General features: G+C 39.1%; 1 protein-coding gene across 1 annotated transcript in view; it reads left to right on the top strand.

Moving 5' to 3' along the window:
* The window catches only part of TOGARAM2 (TOG array regulator of axonemal microtubules 2), an 81,166-nt gene that overhangs the window by 38,808 nt on the left and 17,564 nt on the right, over positions 1–24,794 (top strand). The window contains exons 11-17 of the mRNA XM_053712805.1: positions 754–859; positions 1,558–1,793; positions 4,062–4,220; positions 11,882–11,999; positions 12,829–12,932; positions 14,461–14,671; positions 16,719–16,935. Coding sequence (XP_053568780.1) covers positions 754–859; positions 1,558–1,793; positions 4,062–4,220; positions 11,882–11,999; positions 12,829–12,932; positions 14,461–14,671; positions 16,719–16,935 — 1,151 coding nt within the window. The remainder of the gene's footprint in view (positions 1–753; positions 860–1,557; positions 1,794–4,061; positions 4,221–11,881; positions 12,000–12,828; positions 12,933–14,460; positions 14,672–16,718; positions 16,936–24,794) is intronic.

Here is a 24,794-nt window from a genome sequence, read left to right as displayed (position 1 = left end):
CACATACACATACACACATTCACACGCATACACACACACATGCATAAACACATATACACACATACGCACACACACATATATATATATATATACACACATGCACACACACACATGAATACATACATACAAACATACATACACACACACATACATACCCACACATACATACACACACACATACATACACACCCACACATACATACATACACACATACATACACACACACATACATACACACCCACCCATACATACATACACACATACATACACACATACATACATACATACACACCCACACATACATACACACCCACACATACATACATACACACATACATACACACATACATACATACACACCCACACATACATACACACCCACACATACATACATACATACACACATACATACACACGCACGCACACATACACATGCATACACACGCACACACAGGCACACACACACACGCACACACACATACACACACCTACATACATACACACACACATACATACACACCCACACATACATACACATGCACGCACGCACACACATGCATACACACGCACACACAGGCACACACATGCACACACACATACACACACATACACGCATGCAGACACGCACATGCGCACACACATACACACACACACTCTCTATCACACACCTAAATTAATATCAACGGCTTGTATCTCTGTATGTATCTTTACTTTGTATATTACCTTTGTAAAAAGTTGTCTCTGTTTTAAAGGGAACAAAAAGAAAAGGGTCTGCTTAGCGTAAGAGCTCTGGCGTCCTATCACCCTGAAGTTCTCTTCTTCAGGCTCCATGAAGTTTGTGTAGCGGTTACCAGAGAGGTGAGACTTTGTCATACAGATGCTGTTTTGCTTATAGCCTAATGTACACCTGCAGCAGAGAGCAGGGGCAGAGACACCAATCTGATGCATGATCATTATTACATTACAATATATGTGTTTATAGAGCCTTGTCACTGTCCATCAATAGAGCTGTAGGAGCTTTCTTCGTATTCATTTTAAAATGTATTTAAACAGCTTTACCATTTCCAATTTTAGTATATTTATATAATGCATATTGAGCTGGACTTAACCTATGTATTTAACCCCTTTAGAAATATAGGGTAAGTTATGCAAAAATTAAAAATGAATTTGACAAAGTAATTTTTTCATGTATAACATTGTTGAAAAACTGCTGCAATATAGTGCTGCCAGGATATGCACGCGCCTAAATTTGCCTCCTTGCTTTTCAACAAAGGATAGCAAGAAAACAAAGACAATTTGATAATAGAAGTAAATTACAAAGTTGTTTAAAATTGTATGTTCTATCTGAATCAGGAAAGAAAAATTGTGGGTTTTAAATGTCGTAAGACTTTTTTTTGCTGCTAATATCTCTTCCAGTACAACCAATCACCCTACTGCCCTTACGTGCTGCGCTGTTTCATAGTTTACCAACCTTCATGTATAGATGTAATACTCAGTATGGTGTTGTGGTCATAACTGGCACTGAACTGATAAACAAGCAGTTGTTTCACTTACAGGTCAGCAATCTGCGATCCAAGGTGTCTCGGCACGCCATCAAGACTCTTGGTCACCTCTTTAAAACCCTAAAAAGAAGCATGGACCAGGAGGTTGAAGAAATCGCTCGAGTTCTGCTTCAAAAGATTGGCGATTCAAATGATTTTATTCGCGAGGAGTCAGATAAATCTCTGGGCATCATGCTGGATAATATCAGCCCTTCCAAAGTCCTCTCAGCAATGATTGCTTCAGGTGTCAAGTATGTGTGGCTAGTACACCGCAATATAATCCATACTACATATCCTCGTGGCTAGTACACCGCAATATAATCCATACTACATATCCTCGTGGCTAGTACACCGCAATATAATCCATACTACATATCCTCGTGGCTAGTACACCGCAATATAATCCATACTACATATCCTCGTGGCTAGTACACCGCAATATAATCCATACTACATATCCTCGTGGCTAGTACACCGCAATATAATCCATACTACATATCCTCGTGGCTAGTACACCGCAATATAATCCATACTACATATCCTCGTGGCTAGTACACCGCAATATAATCCATACTACATATCCTCGTGGCTAGTACACCGCAATATAATCCATACTACATATCCTCGTGGCTAGTACACCGCAATATAATCCATACTACATATCCTCGTGGCTAGTACACCACAATATAATCCATACTACATATCCTCGTGGCTAGTACACCGCAATATAATCCATACTACATATCCTCGTGGCTAGTACACCGCAATATAATCCATACTACATATCCTCGTGGCTAGTACACCGCAATATAATCCATACTACATATCCTCGTGGCTAGTACACCGCAATATAATCCATACTACATATCCTCGTGGCTAGTACACCGCAATATAATCCATACTACATATCCTCGTGGCTAGTACACCGCAATATAATCCATACTACATATCCTCGTGGCTAGTACACCGCAATATAATCCATACTACATATCCTCGTGGCTAGTACACCGCAATATAATCCATACTACATATCCTCGTGGCTAGTACACCGCAATATAATCCATACTACATATCCTCGTGGCTAGTACACCGCAATATAATCCATACTACATATCCTCGTGGCTAGTACACCGCAATATAATCCATACTACATATCCTCGTGGCTAGTACACCGCAATATAATCCATACTACATATCCTCGTGGCTAGTACACCGCAATATAATCCATACTACATATCCTCGTGGCTAGTACACCGCAATATAATCCATACTACATATCCTCACACATCATACACAAAACACAGTACAATAGGAAACTGCATTTTGAGACATTTTCTACCACCAGCTTTGTGTCCTAAAAACAATTTACATTGGCCTTATTCACGCTCAGCTGTTCAGAGAGACAAATGCTACCAATATTTGTTATTTTACTGAGTACATTTGTCAAAGCTAAAGAGATTTCTTCATTTTAGTGCAAATACTCCACAGAATACGGTAGAAATTGCAGAGCATTCTCCCACTATTTCTCAAACTTCAGTTATGACGGTTTTTAGAAGGTTAAAGGGACATAATACTCATATGCTAAATCACTTGAAACTAATGCAGTATAACTGTAAAAAGCTGACAGGAAAATATCACCTGAGCATCTCTATGTAAAAAAGGAAGATATTTTACCTCACAATTTCCTCAGCTCAGCAGAGTAAGTTCGGTGTAAAAAGTTATACTTAGCTGCTGCCCAGCTGCAGGTAAAAAAAAATAATAATGAAGAAATGAACAGCAGCCAATCAGCATCAACAGTGCTGAGGTCATGAACTCTTTTACTGTGATCTCATGAGATTTCACTTAACTCTCATGAGATTTCATAGTAAACTTCCTTAAACTGAATAGGGAAATAACATGAGAGTGCACGAATTGCTCCTTCCGCTGTCCCGGGACAGACATACTGATTTGCTGCTTAGAAGTCCTTTACAATTTGAGGTAAAATATCTTTCTTTTTTACATAGAGATGTTCAGGTGATATTTTCTAGTCAGCTTTTTACAGCTATGCTGCATCACTTTCAAATGTTTAAACATTTGGATATTATGACTCTTTAAGTCCCGTTTCCACCATTAATTATCTAGATTGTGCAAGATACCCCACAATGAGCACTTTGCAAACACTGTTGGATTAAGATAGAGCACACAACTTTCCAGTTCACATCCATTATCTAAATATGCACAATCTTTTTATATTTACACTTTCAGAGGCCCCATCTCCTACTGAGCATGTGCAAGATTTACAGGATATACGTCTATGCATTTTGTAATTGGCTGATGGCTGTCACATGATGCAGTGGGAAGGAAAATAGAGCTAACTTTAAAATTTGTCAGAACCCCCCCCCCCCCACACTTCTTATGTGAAATTCAAACTAAGTACTTTAGTATTGTCTATTTATTGTGAATTTATTGATTATGATATTCCACTGTGTTTAGTGATTCTTTAAGCTGTACTGTGAGATTTTCTTCTTGCTATTTTCCAGCCATCGTAACTGCTCAGTACGAAAATATTCAGCAAAACACCTTCTGGGTGCAGTGGAGCAGCTGGGAGCCGATAAACTTCTTTCCGGAAGCAGAGACAACACAGACATTTTACTGAGAACACTCGTGAAGCTGTCCCGAGACAAACAGCAAGATACCAGGTAACCCTAATATATAAAAGTGCTTCAAAACACTCTTAGCTCCACACTAATGTTAACCATATATGTCTAATAGCGTGAGAATGTCTTCTTATACTGTAATCCGTATGAGCCAAAGCAGCACAATAAAGTACTATGCACATATCTGTGTATACTTCCAACCGCCAATCAGTGACTGTGTTCAGCTCTGGAGCGGACGTGCATTGTTGCTCCTGAGCTAAATTTAAAGGGAGACAAAATCCATCATTTTTCTTTTTCTTTTTTTTCATGATTTAAACAGAGCATGTGATTTTAAACAGCTTTCCAATTTACTTCTTATATCCAATTTGCTTCATTCTCTTGGTATTCTTTTTTGAAGGAGCAGCTATGCACTAATGGGAGCTATCTGAAGACATCTGGTGAACCAATGAAAAGAGGCATTTTTGTGCTGCCACCAATCAGAAGCTAGCTCTTAGTAATTCATTGCTACTCCTGAGCCTAACTAGATATGCTTTTCAAATAAGGATACCAAGAGAATGAAGCAATTTAGACAATAGAAGCAACTTGGGAAGTTGTTTAAAATCAGACATTCTGTCTGAATCATGAAAGAAAATGTTTGGGTTTCATGTCCCTTTAACTACATGTTTAAACACATACGGCTAGATTACGAGTTTTGCGTTAGAGGCTATGCGGTGCTAACGAGCAGTTTTCTCTCACCGCTCACTTACAGACAGCGCTGGTATTACGAGTTTTCAGAAACCCGTCGTTAAAAGACAAGAAGTGAGCGTATAGCAAAATTTTGCTCCAAATCTCACTTCAATACCAGCACTGCTTAAGTCAGCGGTGAGCTGGTGTAACGTGCCCCGTGCACAATTTCCCCATAGAAATTAACGGGGAGAGCCGGCTGAAAAAAAGTCTAACACCTGCAATAAAGCAGTTTAAAACTCACAAACGCAGCCCCATTGATTCCTATGGGGAAATAAAAGTTATGTCTACACCTAACACCCTAACATGAACCCCGAGTCTAAACTACCCTAATTTTACATTTATTAACCCCTAATCTGCCGCCCTAACATCTCCGACACCTACATTATATTATTAACCCCTAATCTGCCGCTCCGGACACCGCCGCCAGCTACATTATACTTATGAACCCCTAATCTGCTGCCCCCAACATCGCTGCCACCTACATTATATTTATTAACCCCTAATCTGCCTTCCCCAATGTCGCTGCAACCTACCTACATTTATTAACCCCTAATCTGCTGCCCCCAACGTCGCCGCCACTATATTAAAGTTATTAACCCCTAAACCTAAGCCTAACCCTAAACCTAACACCCACTAACTTAAATATAATTTAACCCTTTAATGACCACAGCACTTTTCCATTTTCTGTCCGTTTGGGACCAAGGCTATTTTTACATTTTGTGGTGTTTGTGTTTAGCTGTAATTTTCCTCTTACTCATTTACTGTACCCACACATATTATATACCGTTTTTCTCGCCATTAAATGGACTTTCTCAAGATATCATTATTTTCATTATATCTTATAATTTACTATAAAAACATTATAAAATATGAGGAAAAAATGGAAAAAAACACACTTTTTCTAACTTTGACCCCCAAAATCTGTTACACATCTACAACCACCATAAAACACCCATGCTAAATAGTTTCTAAATTTTGTCCTGAGTTTAGAAATACCCAATGTTTACATGTTCTGTGCTTTCTTTGCAAGTTATAGGGCCATAAATACAAGTAGCACTTTGCTATTTCCAAACCACTTTTTTTCAAAATTAGCGCTAGGTACATTGGGACACTGATATCTTTTAGGAATCCCTATATATTTTTTTCTAGAAGACATCCCAAAGTATTGATCTAGGCCCATTTTGGTATATTTCATGCCACCATTTCACCGCCAAATGAGATCAAATAAAAAAATTGTTCACTTTTTCACAATTTTTTTCACAAACTTTAGGTTTGTCACTTAAATTATTTGCAAACAACTTGTGCAATTGTGGCACAAATGGTTGTACATGCTTCTCTGGGATCCCCTTTGTTTATAAATAGCAGACATATATGGCTTTGGCATTTTTTTTTGGTAATTAGAAGGCCGCTAAATGCAACTGCGCACCACACGTGTATTATGCCCAGCAGTGGAGGGGTTAATTAGGGAGCATGTAGGGAGCTTCTAGGGTTAATTTTAGCTTTAGTTTAGTGTAGTAGACAACCCCAAGAATTGATCTAGGCCCATCTTGGTATATTTCATGCCACCATTTCACCGCCAAATGCGATCAAATAAAAAAAAATTGTTCACTTTTTCACAATTTTAGATTTCTCACTGAAATTATTTACAAACAACTTGTGCAATTATGGCACAAATGGTTGTAAAAGCTTCTCTGGGATCCCCTTTGTTCATAAATAGCAGACATATATGGCTTTGGCATTGCTTTTTGGTAAAAAGAAGGCCACAAAATGCCACTGCGCACAACACGTGTATTATGCGCAGCAGTGAAGGGGTTCATTAGGGAGCTTGTAGGGAGCTTGTAGGGTTAAGTTTAGCTTTAGTGTAGTGTAGTAGACAACCCAAAGTATTGATCTAGGCCCATTTTGGTATATTTCATGCCACAATTTCCCCGCCAAAAGCGATCAAATAAAAAAAAATTGTTCACTTTTTCACAAACTTTAGTTTTCTCACTGAAATTATTTACAAAAAGCTTGTGCAATTATGCCACAAATGGTTGTAAATGCTTCTCTGGGATACCCTTTGTTCAGAAATAGCAGACATATATGGCTTTGGCGTTGCTTTTTGGTAATTAGAAGGCCGCTAAATGCCACTGCGCACCACACATGTTTTATGCCCAGCAGTGAAGGGGTTAATTAGGTAGCTTGTAGGGAGCTTGCAGAGTTAATTTTATCTTTAGTGTAGAGATCAGCCTCCCACCTCACACATCAGACCCCCTGATCCCTCCCAAACAGTGCTCTTCCCTCTCCCACCCCACAATTGTCCCCGCCATCTTAAGTACTGGCAGAAAGTCTGCCAGTACTAAAATAAAAGGTATTTTTAAAAAATATATATTTTTTTTTTAGCATATTTATGTATGCTGATGTGTAGCATTCCCCCTTAGACCCCAACCTCCCTGATCCCCCCCAAACAGCTCTCTAACCCTCCCCCTCTACCTTACTGGGAGCCATCTTGGGTACTGGCAGCTGTCTGCCAGTACCCAGTTTCTGCAAAAAAATGCTTTTTAATTATTTTTTCTTTTTTTTTCTGTAGTGTAGCTTCCCCCCCAAAGAACAACCCCCTTCCACCTCCCAGATCACTTCGATTTTTAAAAAAATATACTTTTACCCAACTTTTATTTTTAATTGTTTTTTGTAGTGTAGCCGTTCCCACCCGCATCCACCCCGTGCACGCGCCCGTGCCCTCCCGTGCACACACGCGGGTCCTTGCGTACCCCCCGGCGATCCCGCCCATGATCCCGCCCCCCTCAACGTCATATGGCCCATCGATGGCCGCCCACCCGCCTCCCACGTAAGCTCCCACCCACCAACGATACCGGCCATCGATGTCCGGTGCAGAGAGGGCCACAGAGTGGCTCTCTCTGCATCAGATGGCCAAGGGGGGTTATTGCAGGATGCCTCGATATCGAGGCATCACTGCAATAACTGGAAAGCTGCTGGAAGCGATCAAGATCGCTTCCACCGCTTTCCAAGACCAAGGACGTATGCCATACGTCCTCGGTCATTAACTGTATTTTTTTGAGGACGTATGGCGTACGTCCTTGGTCATTAAGGGGTTAAATAAATCTAAATAAAATTCCTATCATTAACTACATTATTCCTATTTAAAACTAAATACTTACCTATAAAATAAACCCTAATCTAGCTACAATATAACTAATATTTACATTGTAGCTATCTTAGGGTTTATTTTTATTTTACAGGCAAGTTTGTATTTATTTTAACTAGGTAGAATAGTTATTAAATAGTTATTAACTATTTAATAACTACCTAGCTAAAATAAATACAAATTTACCTGTAAAATAAAAAACCTAACCTAAGTTACACTAACACCTAACACTACAATATAATTAAATAAATTAAATACATTAAATACAATTACCTAAATTTAATTAAATTAGCTAAAGTACAAACCCCCCACTAAATTACAGAAAATAATAAACAAATTACAGATATTTAAACTAATTACACCTAATCTAATAGCCCTATTAAAATAAAAAAGCCCCCCAAAATAAAAGAAAAAACCTTAGCCTAAACTAAACTACCAATAGCCCTTAAAAGGGCCTTTTGCGGGGCATTGCCCCAAAGTAATCAGCTCTTTTACCTGTAAAAAGAAATACAAACAAACCCCCCAACAGTAAAACCCACCACCCACACAACCAACCCCCCAAATAAAATACTAACTAAAAAAACCTAAGCTCCCCATTGCCCTGAAAAGGGCATTTGGTTGGGCATTGCCCTTTTAAGGGCAGTTAGCTCTTTTGCCGCCTAAACCCTAACCTAAAAATAAAACCCACCCAATACACCCTTAAAAAAACATAACACTAACCCCCTGAAGATCAACTTACCAGGAGACGTCTTCATCCAAGCTGGGCCAAAGTCTTCATTCAAGCCAGGCAAAGTGGTCCTCCAGACGGGCAGAAGTCTTCATCCAGACGGCATCTTCTATCTTCATCCATCCGGCGCGGAGCGGGTCCAACTTCAAGACATCCGACGTGGAGCATCCTCTTCATCCGACGACTAAAGCTGAATGAAGGTACCTTTAAGTGATGTCATCCAAGATGGCGTCCCTTAGATTCCGATTGGCTGATAGAATTCTATCAGCCAATCGGAATTAAGGTAGAAAAAATCCTATTGGCTGATGCAATCAGTCAATAGGATTGAACTTCAATCCTATTGGCTGATACAATCAGCCAATAGAATGCAAGCTCAATCCTATTGGCTGATTGGATCAGCCAATAGGATTGAAGTCCAATCCTATTGGCTGATTGCATCAGCCAATAGGATTTTTTCTACCTTAATTCCGATTGGCTGATAGCATTCTATCAGCCAATCGGAATCTAAGGGACGCCATCTTGGATGACGTCACTTAAAGGTACCTTCATTCAGCTTTAGTCGTCGGATGAAGAGGATGCTCCACGTCGGATGTCTTGAAGATGGACCCGCTCCGCACCGGATGGATAAAGATAGAAGATGCCGTCTGGATGAAGACTTCTGTCCATCTGGCTTCATTGAGGACTGCAGCCCGGCTTGGATGAAGACGTCTCCCGGTAAGTCGATCTGCAGGGGTTAGTGTTAGTTTTTTTTAAGGGTGTATTGGGTTGGTTTTATTTTTAGGTTAGGGTTTGGGCAGCAAAAGAGCTAACTGCCCTTTTAAGGGCAATGCCCACCCAAATACCCTTTTCAGGGCAATGGGGAGCTTTGGTTTTTTTTTTAGATAGTATTTTATTTGGGAGGTTGGTTGTGTGGGTGGTGGGTTTTACTGTTGGGGGGGTTGTTTGTATTTTTTTTTTACAGGTAAAAGAGCTGATTACTTTGGTTACTTATTGGTAGTTTAGTTTAGGCTAGGGTTTTTTTTATTTTGGGGGGGCTTTTTTTATTTTAATAGGGCTATTAGATTAGGTGTAATTAGTTTAAATATCTGTAATTTGTTTATTATTTTCTATAATTTAGTGGGGTTTTTTTTGTACTTTATTTAATTTAATTTAGGTAATTGTATTTAATGTAGTTAATGTATTTAATTATATTGTAGTGTTAGGTGTTAGTGTAACTTAGATTAGGTTTTATTTTACAGGTACTTCTGTATTTATTTTAGCTAGGTAGTTATTAAATAGTTAATAACTATTTAATAACTATTCTACCTAGTTAAAATAAATACAAACTTGCCTGAAAAATAAACCCTAATATAGCTACAATGTAACTATTAGTTATATTGTAGCTAGCTTAGGGTTTATTTTATAGGTAAGTATTTAGTTTGAAATAGGAATAATGATAGGAATTTTATTTAGATTTATTTAAATTATATTTAAGTTAGGGGGTGTTAGGGTTAGACTTAGGTTTAGGGGTTAATAACTTTAATATAGTGGCGGCGACGTTGGGGGCGGCAGATTAGGGGTTAATAAATGTAGGTAGGTAGCGGCGACATTGGGGGCGGCAGATTAGGGGTTAATAAATATAATGTAGATGTCGGCGATGTTGGGGGCAGCAGATTAGGGGTTCATAAATATAATGTAGGTGGCGGCAGTGTCTGGAGCGGCAGATTAGGAGTTAAAAAATTTATTTTAGTGTTTGCGATGCGGGAGGGCCTCGGTTTAGGGGTTAATAGGTAGTTTATGGGTGTTAGTGTACTTTTAGCACTTTAGTTATGAGTTTTATGCTACGGCGTTATACCATAAAACTCTTAACTACTGACTTTTAAATGCGGTAGGAGTTTTGACAGGATAGGGTGTACCGCTCACTTTTTGGCCTCCCAGGACAGACTCGTAATACCAGTGTTAGAAAAGTCCCATTGAAAAAAGACTTTACGAAGTTTACGTAAGTCGTTTTGCGGTAAGGCAAAAAAAGTGAGCGGGGACCCTAAACCTTCAAGACTCGTAATAGCAGCGGTAGTGAAAAAAGCAGCGTTAGCACCTGTTAACGCTGCTTTTTCAGCCTAACGCAAAACTCGTAATCTAGCCGATAGTTACTGTATATGCAAATTACTTTTATGTTCCTTTAGTGCAGGGGATGGGGAACATTGGCACACCTGATCTTTCAGAACTACATTGCCCATGATGCTTAGGCACTCTGAAGTCCAGTTGAAACATCTGGGAGGCCAAGGTTTCCTATCCCTGCTTTAACCCTTTCCGGTCCCATACCGGAATATATCCGACAAAGGGTTTTACCGCTTGCTGTCCAATGACAGATATATTCTGACATGACTTTTTGCTTTGAATTGCACAGCTAAATAGCAACATCTAGCTATTACTTGCTGGACTTGCTATTTAGCTGTGCAATTAGTATGGCAACGGCATGGTAAGATGGTGCTACCGGAACCAAACAGACGAGCTTCCTGGAATCATTACTTGGGACTCTCCGCTCCCGTTATCAGAGGCTTGAGCACCGGGAGGATGACAATATGCTGCCAGTGTCTCCTACATGGAGCTTTTGAAAATTGCAGCATATACAAAAACGTTAAAAAACACTTTAGACTTTTCTATACTGGTCTAAAGCGTAACTGTTTTAACGTTTTTGTATATCTGAAAATACATGCTGCAATTTTCTATTCAAGCTTTTTTTTTGTAATGCTCGATTTAAAAAAAAAATATATATATGGCGTGAAAATAAGACCTGCTGGGGCACTATGTAAAATTTAACCGTAAAGGGTTAATGCAACATTTTATCACAAAGCGTAAGAAATAACAATTAAAAAGGACAGTAAGAAGCAAAAAAAAAATCTTACCTTACAGTAGAAAATTACAATCCAAGTCATCAACATAATCCGTAGCAAACCTATTGTATAATAAAACATTTCAGCATGAGGCAAAAAGAGCTTTAACCGTTCTGTTACCAGGAAAACATTTTACCATATACAGGTTCATTAGAACACGCACTACTAAAGGTCATGTTGTGCTGTTATGTATAACTAATGAAGACTCATTGGGCATTGTTTTTACATTTAGGTTTTATGGCCGCAGGATGTTGAGCGCGTTAATGCGCCACCCTAAATTTGAAGGGCACATGGAGCGGTTAATCCCAACACATGACCTACGTGACCTCATAGCCACTATTAAACAGAAAGTAAGTATCGTCTAGAGTTTTTATATTGTTAACAAAAGAACAAAAACTATAATATTAATTCAACATTATAAACACTCGCAAGTGTGTATGCTCAGAAACTTCTGATTGGCTATTGGCCCCCGAATATTTTTGGTCCCAGTTATCAATTATCTATATATATATTGTAGATGGCAACACTGGATTCTATATTGTAAAATCATAACTAAAGCAGCCATTCAGTCAATTCTTTATACTTTTTAGATATAGGAAAGGCCATTTATATAATGTTGCTTTATAAAATAAAAAATGGCAAGAAGTGAGAATGTCCCGTGAAGCAGAAGAAAGAACAGCATTTAATTATTATTTAAACTCTCCCCTTTATAAAAACAGATCTGGAATGTTAGTGATATTTTAGATGGCGTTTAATTCATCACTTGAAATTGTGCTATAAGTTACTTTTTACTATAAATATGAAATTCAAATACCCTGCGCTCCGGCTGGCAACTTCAAAAGTCAATTTGTTTGAACTGTTCTCCAATCAGCGCTATAGCTACAACAAAAGTGCCATATGGGGAGAGCATGGATTGGACAACAATTCAAACCTATAGCTTATAGAAAAACTGGCTTTTGAAATGGGCGGCGGAGCGTGGGGAATTTGAATTTCATATCTATATTAAAAAAGTAAATTATAGCGCAACTTCATTACAACTGATGAATTAAACTCTTTGAAAAATATCAGTAACCTTCTGGATCTGTTTTTATAAAGAGGAGAGTTTACCATAACTTTAAGCATTAATTAGCATTAATTAACAATTATAGTTATTGTAATTAAGTGTTTGACTACTTTTAGGAAATCAGTGACAGCGTGTCAGAAGCACCTTCTGCAAGGAGTCAGAGACCTCTACAGAAAAGCAGCGCAGCACCTTCCCAGGAGAGCCTGACTTCAGACAAAGGGTAACGGGGCAATAAAGACTATTTTATGTTACACCAGGCTGGACTAAAGACTAAAGTTCTGGACTGAAATATAATTTATTGGGGCAAATTAACATTCTGGTCTATAACAGAGATAAACAAGTTGCACAATGGCAAAGACATGAACAGTATATTATCACACATCATATTTAGGTATACTTGTTGTTTATATGTGATCTACAAAATATAGGGACGGAAGAGAGAACCACATTTCTTTCATGATTCAGATAGAACATACCATTTTAAACAACTTTCCAATTTTCTTCTATTATTAAATGTGCTTGATTCTCTTTGTATCCTTTGTTGAAGGAGCAGCAATGCACTAGTGAGAGCTAGCTGAGCACATCTGGTGAACCAATGACAAGAGGCATATGTGCAGCCACCAATCAGCAGCTAGATCACAGTAGTGCATTGGTGCTTCTTAATCTATATAGGTATGCTTTTCAGCAAAGGATTTGAGAGTAAATTAAATAAAATACATAATAGAAGTAAACTGGAAATTTGTTTAAAATTGTATGCTCTTTCTGAATCATGAAGAAAAATGTACCTTTAAGGGTAAATCTTAATACAAATGTGTTTAACCCACACAAAAGAGTGTTATGCTAGTGTTCTGTTGAGACAGTCTTCAGTAATATGTAATTGGTGGCTACATGCGTAATTCCCATCATATTCTTTGTTGAAGAGATACCTAGGTAGGCATCTGGAAAACTACATACCAGAAAGAAACTGCTGCCATATAATGCCCTAGAAATGGGCAGTCCCCTAAGCATACGCCCCTGCTTTTTAATAAAAGATACCAAGAGAACGAAGAAATGTTGATAATGAAAGTAAATTAGGAAGTTGTTGCTCTATCTAAATCATGAAAGAAAAATGTTTCATATACCTTTAAGGACTATTAGAAACAAACTAGTAACACTTAATACTAATAGATAACTACATTTACTGCACACATATTAAGACTTCTCTTTTTACTGTGTCATTGGGAGAACATGAATGTATAAAAATCAAATGATTAGACATCATTTGTTTACTGTGCTTGGCACATATATGTTGTCTATAGAATGATGTGTGGTCCTGCCTGGTTATGCATCCCCTGCACTCATTTATATGAAGATAACTCATGCTTGCCTTTGAAATACAAGATTGATGTGAAATACTGTATATATAAACAAATGTACATTCAGATGTATTTGCATTGATATATTAGAAAAAAAGAAACACGCATTTGAGTCCCATAGTAAATAAAGTCCAATAGTTTATTGGATCAGAGCCAAAAAGGTAAAGGAGTGCTCCCTCTTAACTGACGCGTTTCGTGCATGCGTACATGAGCTTCATCAGAGATTGCATCAGAGATTGCATTGATAGAATTGGACAGAAAACACTTTTCAAGCAGGATTTGTGGACATCCATAATCTATCTGAGCACATCATGTAAATGAATGTCTGACACTTGTCTCAGCTATACTTGACAACTACTTCTTTAGCACTGATGTTTTCACAAATACTTTCAGAATTAGCAAAGCGGCAGAGCAGGAGCTGGAAGCTCAAGAATCGCCAGTGGCGAAGCGCCAGCCTGTACGGGCAGCAGAGGTGACAGAGCAGCTGAAGGAACTAAGCAAACTGCTAACAGCCAAAGAGTTTCAGAACAAGATGGATGGAGTCACACTTCTGCTTGACCATTGCAAGAACAACATAAAGTTTGTCTCCACAAACATTGTTCAGGTGGGTATATAAGAGGGACATACATTTCTGAAGATGGGTATCATCTCATTTCAAAATAAGAGTTTACACTCAGGAGGGTACAAAGCAAAAATAACTTTTATTAATTCACCAAAAAAATGCACACACTGTAGTTTGCACCTAAGGTTGTCACCTTGGCCCTGTTTTCCTGGACACTTCTGAGTTACACATGCTGTAGGGTAAGCAGGACGGAACATGTATTGTGCTGTTCAGCAGTACTATTCATGTGATGTTTAGAGACCCAATACATGTCCGCCCTGCTTACCCTGCAGCATGTATAACTCATAAGTGTCCAGGAAAACATGGCCGAGGTGGCAAACCTATTTGCACCCCATTTGTAGTGTAGAGTAACAGGGGGCTTGAAACAGCAGGACTGTGACCGTTAAAATTGTATTCAATATTTATCTCTCCATATAATTGTTAATACCCTGTCCTAATATATGCCAACTCTCCAAATTGTTTACTGACTAGCAGGGCCCCACTAGTAATTTGTGGACCCCTTACTAAATCATTGATTATGGCCCCCTCCCCAATGACATGTGCTATTTTAGGATAACTCACTAAAATATGCGCACACTTTATAAAGTCAAGGTCCGAGCCCCCCTGGCTCCGGGTTCCTGAATCAAGTGCCCCCTTTCACCCCTGATGCAGCCATACTGTCTAGGATAGAATAACTGGTGCTTTTTGCAAGTTGAACAAAACTAAATAATTGGAATAGCAATAAACATGTGTTGGATGTGATTATGGACGGAATGGATGTTTTAGGTACATTCATTAAAAATAATGTATCACGGGTTCATTCATTTATTTTGCTAATATTGTTAGTATCATTTGTATGTTGATTCACATAAACTTCAGCTTACGTTTGGAAATCAACATTCAGATATAAGACTTGAACAAAGTGTCTAAAACCTTTGTTCTATGGAAAGATTAAAATTAGAGTACAAATGTCAAGGGGAACATTTTCTCTATCAATCAAATGTCAATAAACATTATCCCATCACCAGTTGGGAATCGGTCATTTATTTCAAATAATGTTCTTTTATGTGTATCTGCTACTTGTATAGATACATTATATACAGAAAACGATGACATATGGTATATGCAGTGCTATGGATTAAAATGTGCTAAACCCCATTCATTTTTGGGGCCAATTTATTAAATGCCGGCCGGACATTCGCCGGGCATCACTAAATGCAGACAGCATAAGCTGTCAGAGTTTAACATTGCACCAGCATTTCTTGTGAAATGCTTGTGCAATGCTGCCCCCTGCACATTTGTGGCCAATCGGCCGCTAGTAGGGGTTGTCAATCATACTGATTGTATTGGATTGGGATGATTGCAGTTTGCCATTTAAAAGGTGGCGGACAAGCTAAGGTTAAGTTAACTTCGGGGGTAAATTGCAGCATTCGCTGCCTGTTAAATGTGCTCACAAGTGATGATGCAGTTGGTATTTTGGTGTATAACTTGCTGAAAATAAACCTTTAAAATTACAAAGTTGTAGTACATGTGGGCTATGTATGTGATCTGAGGTCTCTATTGGGCATTTAACTGAAAATATTTTACCTCTAAACTTGGAGAAAAAATAAACATTTGGCGCTCATACATAAATCAGTGCTTCTTTTTTTATTATTATTATTTACCACTTTGAATAATGTATTGGGTCACATAATTAAACAAACATAATTAAAAGTTAAAGGGATATACCGACAGTATATGAAAATATTTAGAGAATGTCTCTGAACTATCTGTAATAAGACCCTATGCACATGAGTCTCTTGTGATTGGCTGTGCCCTGCTCAGGGGTGTCAATGCATTGTGGCTCCTGAGCGCAGATTAATTCATTATGCCTTAGATGGTCCCTTTAATGCAAACTGAGTAAAAAGCAACATTGTTATTTAAGACCATTTTGCATTAATTATTCCGTTATCTTCATCTTGTCACGATATTTGTTTTCTGTACATGCGCCAGTTATTGTTTCAGGGTTTGTTTTTTCTGGTTTTTAATTTATGCAATTTATTTTCTTTAGATATTTGACTCCTTTAACCCAAGACTGCAGGATGCCAACAAGAAGGTGAACCAATATGCGCTGGAGTCTGCAACGATCATGATACCAATGCTTAAGGACAGTCTGCATCATGTGCTACAGCCTATGGTGATCATTGTCACCGACAACCTGAACTCCAAGAATTCTGGCATCTACACCGCAGCAGTGACCGTCTTAGACACGCTCATATCTAACATAGGTACTGTATCACTATTTACAGTGGCATCAATATCCCTTTAAATACATCATGAAGGCAAAACATTAAAGGTTACTATACTGGTGATGCAGAAGGCATTGTGGTTCCTACACGCAGGAGCTTACAATCTTGACACTATAGTTTGGATCCTACATTAATTTATACTTTATACTTTTATTTAAAGGGAAATAGAAACCAAAAGATTTTTTCATGTTTGAGAAAGAGCGCACAAAAAGACAAAAAACGTTTTAATCTACTTCTATAATCAAATGTACTTTGTTTTCTTGGTATCTTTTTTAAAAAGTAGGTAGGCTCAGGATCGTGCCCATGTTTAGAGCACTGTGGACTAGATTACGAGTGGAGCTCTCCATTACAAGTAGAGTGCTATTTATCACTCCCACTCGCACGTCAACTAGCGTAGCAAGCGTATAACAAGTTGAAAGTAAAAACGTTTTCACATGAACGCTAACCCGATGCATGCAAAAAGCCGAACTTTGTATATTGCAACAGTGTTAACGTATTACCCCATAGACTATATATACACTCACCGCCCACTTTATTAGGTACACTATGCTAGCACTGGGTTAACCCCCTTTTGCCTTCAGAACTACCTTAATTATTTGTGGCATAGATTTAACAAGGTGTTGGAAACCATCCACAGAGATTTTGGTCCATATTGAAATGATAGCATCACGCAGTTGCTGCAGATTTGTCGTCTGCACATCCATGATGCGAATCTCCTGTTCCACCAAAGGTACTTTATTGGATTGAGATCTGGTGACTGTGTAGGCCATTGAAGTACAGTGAACTCATTGTCATGTTCAAGAAACCAGTTTGAGATGATTTGAGCTTTGTGACATGGTGCATTATCCTGCTGGAAGTAGCCATCAGAATATGGGTACACTGTAGTCATAAAGGGATGGACATGGTCAGCAACAATACTCAGGTAGGCCGTGGTGTTTAAACGATACTCAATTGGTACTAAGGGGCCTAAAGTGTGCCAAGAAAATATCCCCCACACCATTACACCACCACCAGCAGCCTGAACCGTTGATACAAGACAGGATGGATCCATACTTTCATGTTGTTCAGGCCAAATTCTAACCCTCCCATCTGAATGTCGCAGCTGAAATCGAGACTCATCAGACCAGGCAACGTTGTTCCAATCTTCTATTGTCCAATTTTGGGAGCCTGCGCAAATTGTAGCCTCATTTTCCCTGTTCTTAGTTGACAGGAGTGGCACCCGGTGTGGTCTTCTGCTGCTGTAGCCCATCTGCTTCAAGGTTCGATATGTTGTACATTCAGAGATTATGGGCTAGATTTATCAACGCTGAGGCGTACAGGGGAGTGTATACGCGCCTCTGTACGCCTCAGCTCGCCTGTTGCGGGGCGAAATTACCTGCAGCAGGTAATTAACATTGCACACGAGCGCAATTTTGCGCTCGCGTGCAATCCCACCCCCTGCCCGCGCACAGCCAATCACGCGCGGGCAGGAGCTGTCAATCTCCTCGGTCGGACTCGACCGAGGAGATTGAATTTCGCCACAATAGAGGTGGCGTAGATGTTAGGGAAGCAGCGGTCTAGTGACCGCTGCTTGATAAATCACGGCGAGCAAGTTCTTGAGAGAACTTGCTGCCGTAGGGGCTTAATAAATCTAGCCCTAATTCTGCATACCTTGGTTGTAACGAGTGGTTATTTGAGTTACTGTTGCCTTTCTATCATCTCAGACTAGTCTGCCCATTCTCCTCTGACCTCTGACATCAACAAGGCATTTTCATCCACACAACTGCCGCTCACTGTATATTTCTTTCATGTAATTAACAAGAGTCCATGAGCTAGTGACGTATGGGATATACATTCCTACCAGGAGGGGCAAAGTTTCCCAAACCTTAAAATGCCTATAAATACACCCCTCACCACACCCACAAATCAGTTTTACAAACTTTGCCTCCAAGGGAGGTGGTGAAGTAAGTTTGTGCTAGATTCTACGTTGATATGCGCTCCGCAGCAAGTTGGAGCCCGGTTTTCCTCTCAGCGTGCAGTGAATGTCAGAGGGATGTGAAGAGAGTATTGCCTATTGAATGCAGTGTTCTCCTTCTACGGGGTCTATTTCATAAGGTTCTCTGTTATCGGTCGTAGAGATTCATCTCTTACCTCCCTTTTCAGATCGACGATATACTCTTATATTTACCATTACCTCTACTGATTCTCGTTTCAGTACTGGTTTGGCTTTCTACAAACATGTAGATGAGTGTCCTGGGGTAAGTAAGTCTTATTTTCTGTGACACTCTAAGCTATGGTTGGGCACTTTATTTATAAAGTTCTAAATATATGTATTCAAACATTTATTTGCCTTGACTCAGAATGTTCAACTTTCCTTATTTTCAGACAGTCAGTTTCATATTTGGGATTATGCATTGAATTATCATATTTTTCTTACCTCAAAAATTTGACTTTTTTCCCTGTGGGCTGTTAGGCTCGCGGGGGCTGAAAATGCTTCATTTTATTGCGTCATTCTTGGCGCGGACTTTTTTGGCGCAAAAATTCTTTTCCGTTTCCGGCGTCATACGTGTCGCCGGAAGTTGCGTCATTTTTTGACGTTATTTTGCGCCAAAAATGTCGGCGTTCCGGATGTGGCATCATTTTTGGCGCCAAAAGCATTTAGGCGCCAAATAATGTGGGCGTCTTATTTGGCGCTAAAAAATATGGGCGTCGCTTTTGTCTCCACATTATTTCAGTCTCATTTTTCATTTGCTTCTGGTTGCTAGAAGCTTGATATTTGGCATTCTTTCCCATTCCTGAAACTGTCTTATAAGGAATTTGATCTCTTTTGCTTTATATGTTGTTTTTTCTCTTACATATTGCAAGATGTCTCACGTTGCATCTGAGCCAGAAGATACTACAGGAAAATCACTGCCTGCTGGATCTACCAAAGCTAAGTGTATCTGCTGTAAACTTTTGGTAGCTATTCCTCCAGCTGTTGTTTGTAATAATTGTCATGACAAACTTGTTAAAGCAGATAATATTTCCTTTAGTAATGTACCATTGCCTGTTGCAGTTCCCTCAACATCTAAGGTGCAGAATGTTCCTGATAACATAAGAGATTTTGTTTCTGAATCCATAAAGAAGGCTTTGTCTGTTATTTCTCCTTCTAGTAAACGTAAAAAGTCTTTTAAATCTTCTCTCTCTACAGATGAATTTTTAAATGAACACCATCATTCTGATTCTTTGGACTCTTCTGGTTCAGAGGATTCTATCTCAGAGATTGATGCTGATAAATCTTCATATTTATTTAAGATGGAATTTATTCGCTCTTTACTTAAAGAAGTACTAATTGCTTTAGAAATAGAGGATTCTAGTCCTCTTGATACTAATTCTATACGTTTGGATAAGGTTTTTAAAGCTCCTGCGGTTATTCCAGAAGTTTTTCCTGTTCCTAATGCTATTTCTGCAGTAATTTCCAAAGAATGGGATAAATTGGGTAATTCATTTACTCCTTCTAAACGTTTTAAGCAATTATATCCTGTTCCGCCTGACAGGTTAGAATTTTGGGACAAAATCCCTAAAGTTGATGGGGCTATTTCTACCCTTGCTAAACGTACTACCATTCCTACGTCAGATGGTACCTCGTTTAAGGATCCTTTAGATAGAAAAATTGAATCTTTTCTAAGAAAAGCTTATCTGTGTTCAGGTAATCTTCTTAGACCTGCTATATCATTGGCTGATGTTGCTGCAGCTTCAACTTTTTGGTTGGAAACTCTAGCGCAACAAGTAACAAATCGTGATTCTCATGATATTATTATTCTTCTCCAGCATGCTAATAATTTTATCTGTGATGCCATTTTTGATATTATTAGAGTTGATGTTAGGTTTATGTCTCTGGCTATCTTAGCCAGAAGAGCTTTATGGCTTAAGACTTGGAATGCTGATATGGCTTCTAAATCAACTCTACTTTCCATTTCTTTCCAGGGAAACAAATTATTTGGTTCTCAGTTGGATTCTATTATTTCAACTGTTACTGGTGGGAAAGGAACTTTTTTACCACAGGATAAAAAATCTAAAGGTAAAAACAGGGCTAACAATCGTTTTCGTTCCTTTCGTTTCAACAAAGAACAAAAGCCTGATCCTTCGTCCTCAGGAGCAGTTTCAGTTTGGAAACCATCTCCAGTCTGGAATAAATCCAAGCCTGCTAGAAAGGCAAAGCCTGCTTCTAAGTTCACATGAAGGTACGGCCCTCATTCCAGTTCAGCTGGTAGGGGGCAGGTTACGTTTTTTCAAAGAAATTTGGATCAATTCTGTTCACAATCTTTGGATTCAGAACATTGTTTCAGAAGGGTACAGAATTGGTTTCAAGATGAGACCTCCTGCAAAGAGATTTTTTCTTTCCCGTGTCCCAGTAAATCCAGTGAAAGCTCAAGCATTTCTGAATTGTGTTTCAGATCTAGAGTTGGCTGGAGTATTTATGCCAGTTCCAGTTCCGGAACAGGGGATGGGGTTTTATTCAAATCTCTTCATTGTACCAAAGAAGGAGAATTCCTTCAGACCAGTTCTGGATCTAAAATTATTGAATCGTTATGTAAGGATACCAACGTTCAAGATGGTAACTGTAAGGACTATATTGCCTTTTGTTCAGCAAGGGAATTATATGTCCACAATAGATTTACAGGATGCATATCTGCATATTCCGATTCATCCAGATCATTACCAGTTCCTGAGATTCTCTTTTCTAGACAAGCATTACCAATTTGTGGCTCTACCGTTTGGCCTTGCTACAGCTCCAAGAATTTTCACAAAAATTCTCGGTGCCCTTCTGTCTGTAATCAGAGAACAGGGTATTGTGGTATTTCCTTATTTGGACGATATCTTGGTACTTGCTCAGTCTTTACATTTAGCAGAGTCTCATACGAATCGACTTGTGTTGTTTCTTCAAGATCATGGTTGGAGGATCAATTTACCAAAAAGTTCTTTGATTCCTCAAACAAGGGTAACCTTTCTGGGTTTCCAGATAGATTCAGTGTCCATGACTCTGTCTTTAACAGACAAGAGACGTCTAAAATTGATTACAGCTTGTCGAAACCTTCAGTCTCAATCATTCCCTTCGGTAGCCTTATGCATGGAAATTCTAGGTCTTATGACTGCTGCATCGGACGCGATCCCCTTTGCTCGTTTTCACATGCGACCTCTTCAGCTCTGTATGCTGAACCAATGGTGCAGGGATTACACGAAGATATATCAATTAATATCTTTAAAACCGATTGTTCGACACTCTCTAACGTGGTGGACAGATCACCATCGTTTAATTCAGGGGGCTTTTTTGTTCTTCCGACCTGGACTGTAATTTCAACAGATGCAAGTCTCACAGGTTGGGGAGCTGTGTGGGGATCTCTGACGGCACAAGGAGTTTGGGAATCTCAGGAGGTGAGATTACCGATCAATATTTTGGAACTCCGTGCAATTTTCAGAGCTCTTCAGTTTTGGCCTCTTCTGAAGAGAGAATCGTTCATTTGTTTTCAGACAGACAATGTCACAACTGTGGCATACATCAATCATCAAGGAGGGACTCACAGTCCTCTGGCTATGAAAGAAGTATCTCGAATTTTGGTTTGGGCGGAATCCAGCTCCTGTCTAATCTCTGCGGTTCATATCCCAGGTGTAGACAATTGGGAAGCGGATTATCTCAGTCGCCAAACGTTGCATCCGGGCGAATGGTCTCTTCACCCAGAGGTATTTCTTCAGATTGTTCAAATGTGGGGGCTCCCAGAGATAGATCTGATGGCCTCTCATCTAAACAAGAAACTTCCCAGGTATCTGTCCAGATCCCGGCATCCTCAGGCGGAGGCAGTGGATGCATTATCACTTCCTTGGAAGTATCATCCTGCCTATATCTTTCCGCCTCTAGTTCTTCTTCCAAGAGTAATCTCCAAGATTCTGAGGGAATGCTCGTTTGTTCTGCTAATAGCTCCGGCATGGCCTCACAGGTTTTGGTATGCGGATCTTGTCCGGATGGCATCTTGCCAACCATGGACTCTTCCGTTAAGACCAGACCTTCTGTCGCAAGGTCCTTTTTTCCATCCGGATCTGAAATCCTTAAATTTAAAGGTATGGAGATTGAACGCTTGATTCTTGGTCAAAGAGGTTTCTCTGACTCCGTGATTAATACTATGTTACAGGCTCGTAAATCTGTATCTAGAGAGATATATTATAGAGTCTGGAAGACTTATATTTCTTGGTGTCTTTCTCATCATTTTTCTTGGCATTCTTTTAGAATACCGAGAATTTTACAGTTTCTTCAGGATGGTTTAGATAAGGGTTTGTCCGCAAGTTCTTTGAAAGGACAAATCTCCGCTCTTTCTGTTCTTTTTCACAGAAAGATTGCTATTCTTCCTGATATTCATTGTTTTGTACAAGCTTTGGTTCGTATAAAACCTGTCATTAAGTCAATTTCTCCTCCTTGGAGTTTGAATTTGGTTCTGGGAGCTCTTCAAGCTCCTCCGTTTGAACCTATGCATTCATTGGACATTAAATTACTTTCTTGGAAAGTTTTGTTCCTTTTGGCCATCTCTTCTGCTAGAAGAGTTTCTGAATTATCTGCTCTTTCTTGTGAGTCTCCTTTTCTGATTTTTCATCAGGATAAGGCGGTGTTGCGAACTTCTTTTGAATTTTTACCTAAGGTTGTGAATTCCAACAACATTAGTAGAGAAATTGTGGTTCCTTCATTATGTCCTAATCCTAAGAATTCTAAGGAGAAATCGTTGCATTCTTTGGATGTTGTTAGAGCTTTGAAATATTATGTTGAAGCTACGAAATCTTTCCGTAAGACTTCTAGTCTATTTGTTATCTTTTCCGGTTCTAGAAAAGGCCAGAAAGCTTCTGCCATTTCTTTGGCATCTTGGTTGAAATCTTTAATTCATCTTGCCTATGTTGAGTCGGGTAAAATTCCGCCTCAGAGAATTACAGCTCATTCTACTAGGTCAGTATCTACTTCCTGGGCGTTTAGGAATGAAGCTTCGGTTGACCAGATCTGCAAAGCAGCAACTTGGTCCTCTTTGCATACTTTTACTAAATTCTACCATTTTGATGTATTTTCTTCTTCTGAAGCAGTTTTTGGTAGAAAAGTTCTTCAGGCAGCGATTTCAGTTTGAATCTTCTGCTTATGTTTTTCGTTAAACTTTATTTTGGGTGTGGATTATTTTCAGCAGGAATTGGCTGTCTTTATTTTATCCCTCCCTCTCTAGTGACTCTTGTGTGGAAAGATCCACATCTTGGGTAGTCATTATCCCATACGTCACTAGCTCATGGACTCTTGTTAATTACATGAAAGAAAACATAATTTATGTAAGAACTTACCTGATAAATTCATTTCTTTCATATTAACAAGAGTCCATGAGGCCCACCCTTTTTTGTGGTGGTTATGATTTTTTTGTATAAAGCACAATTATTCCAATTCCTTATTTTATATGCTTCGCACTTTTTTTCTTATCACCCCACTTCTTGGCTATTCGTTAAACTGATTTGTGGGTGTGGTGAGGGGTGTATTTATAGGCATTTTAAGGTTTGGGAAACTTTGCCCCTCCTGGTAGGAATGTATATCCCATACGTCACTAGCTCATGGACTCTTGTTAATATGAAAGAAATGAATTTATCAGGTAAGTTCTTACATAAATTATGTTTTTCTCTTTTTCGGACCATTCTCTGTAAACCCTAGAGATGGTTGTGTGTGAAAATCCCAGTAGATCAGCAGTTTTTTAAATACTCATACCAGCACGTCTGGCACCAACAACCATGCCACGTTCAAACTCACTTAAATCCCCTTTCTTCCCCATTGTGATGCTTGATTTGAACTTCAGCAAGTCGTCTTTACC

Source organism: Bombina bombina, chromosome 4 (genome assembly GCF_027579735.1).
Source record: "Bombina bombina isolate aBomBom1 chromosome 4, aBomBom1.pri, whole genome shotgun sequence".
Taxonomy (NCBI): Eukaryota; Metazoa; Chordata; class Amphibia; order Anura; family Bombinatoridae; genus Bombina; species Bombina bombina.
Note: the sequence above shows the minus strand (reverse complement) of the source record. Positions and strands in the feature narration are given on the sequence as shown.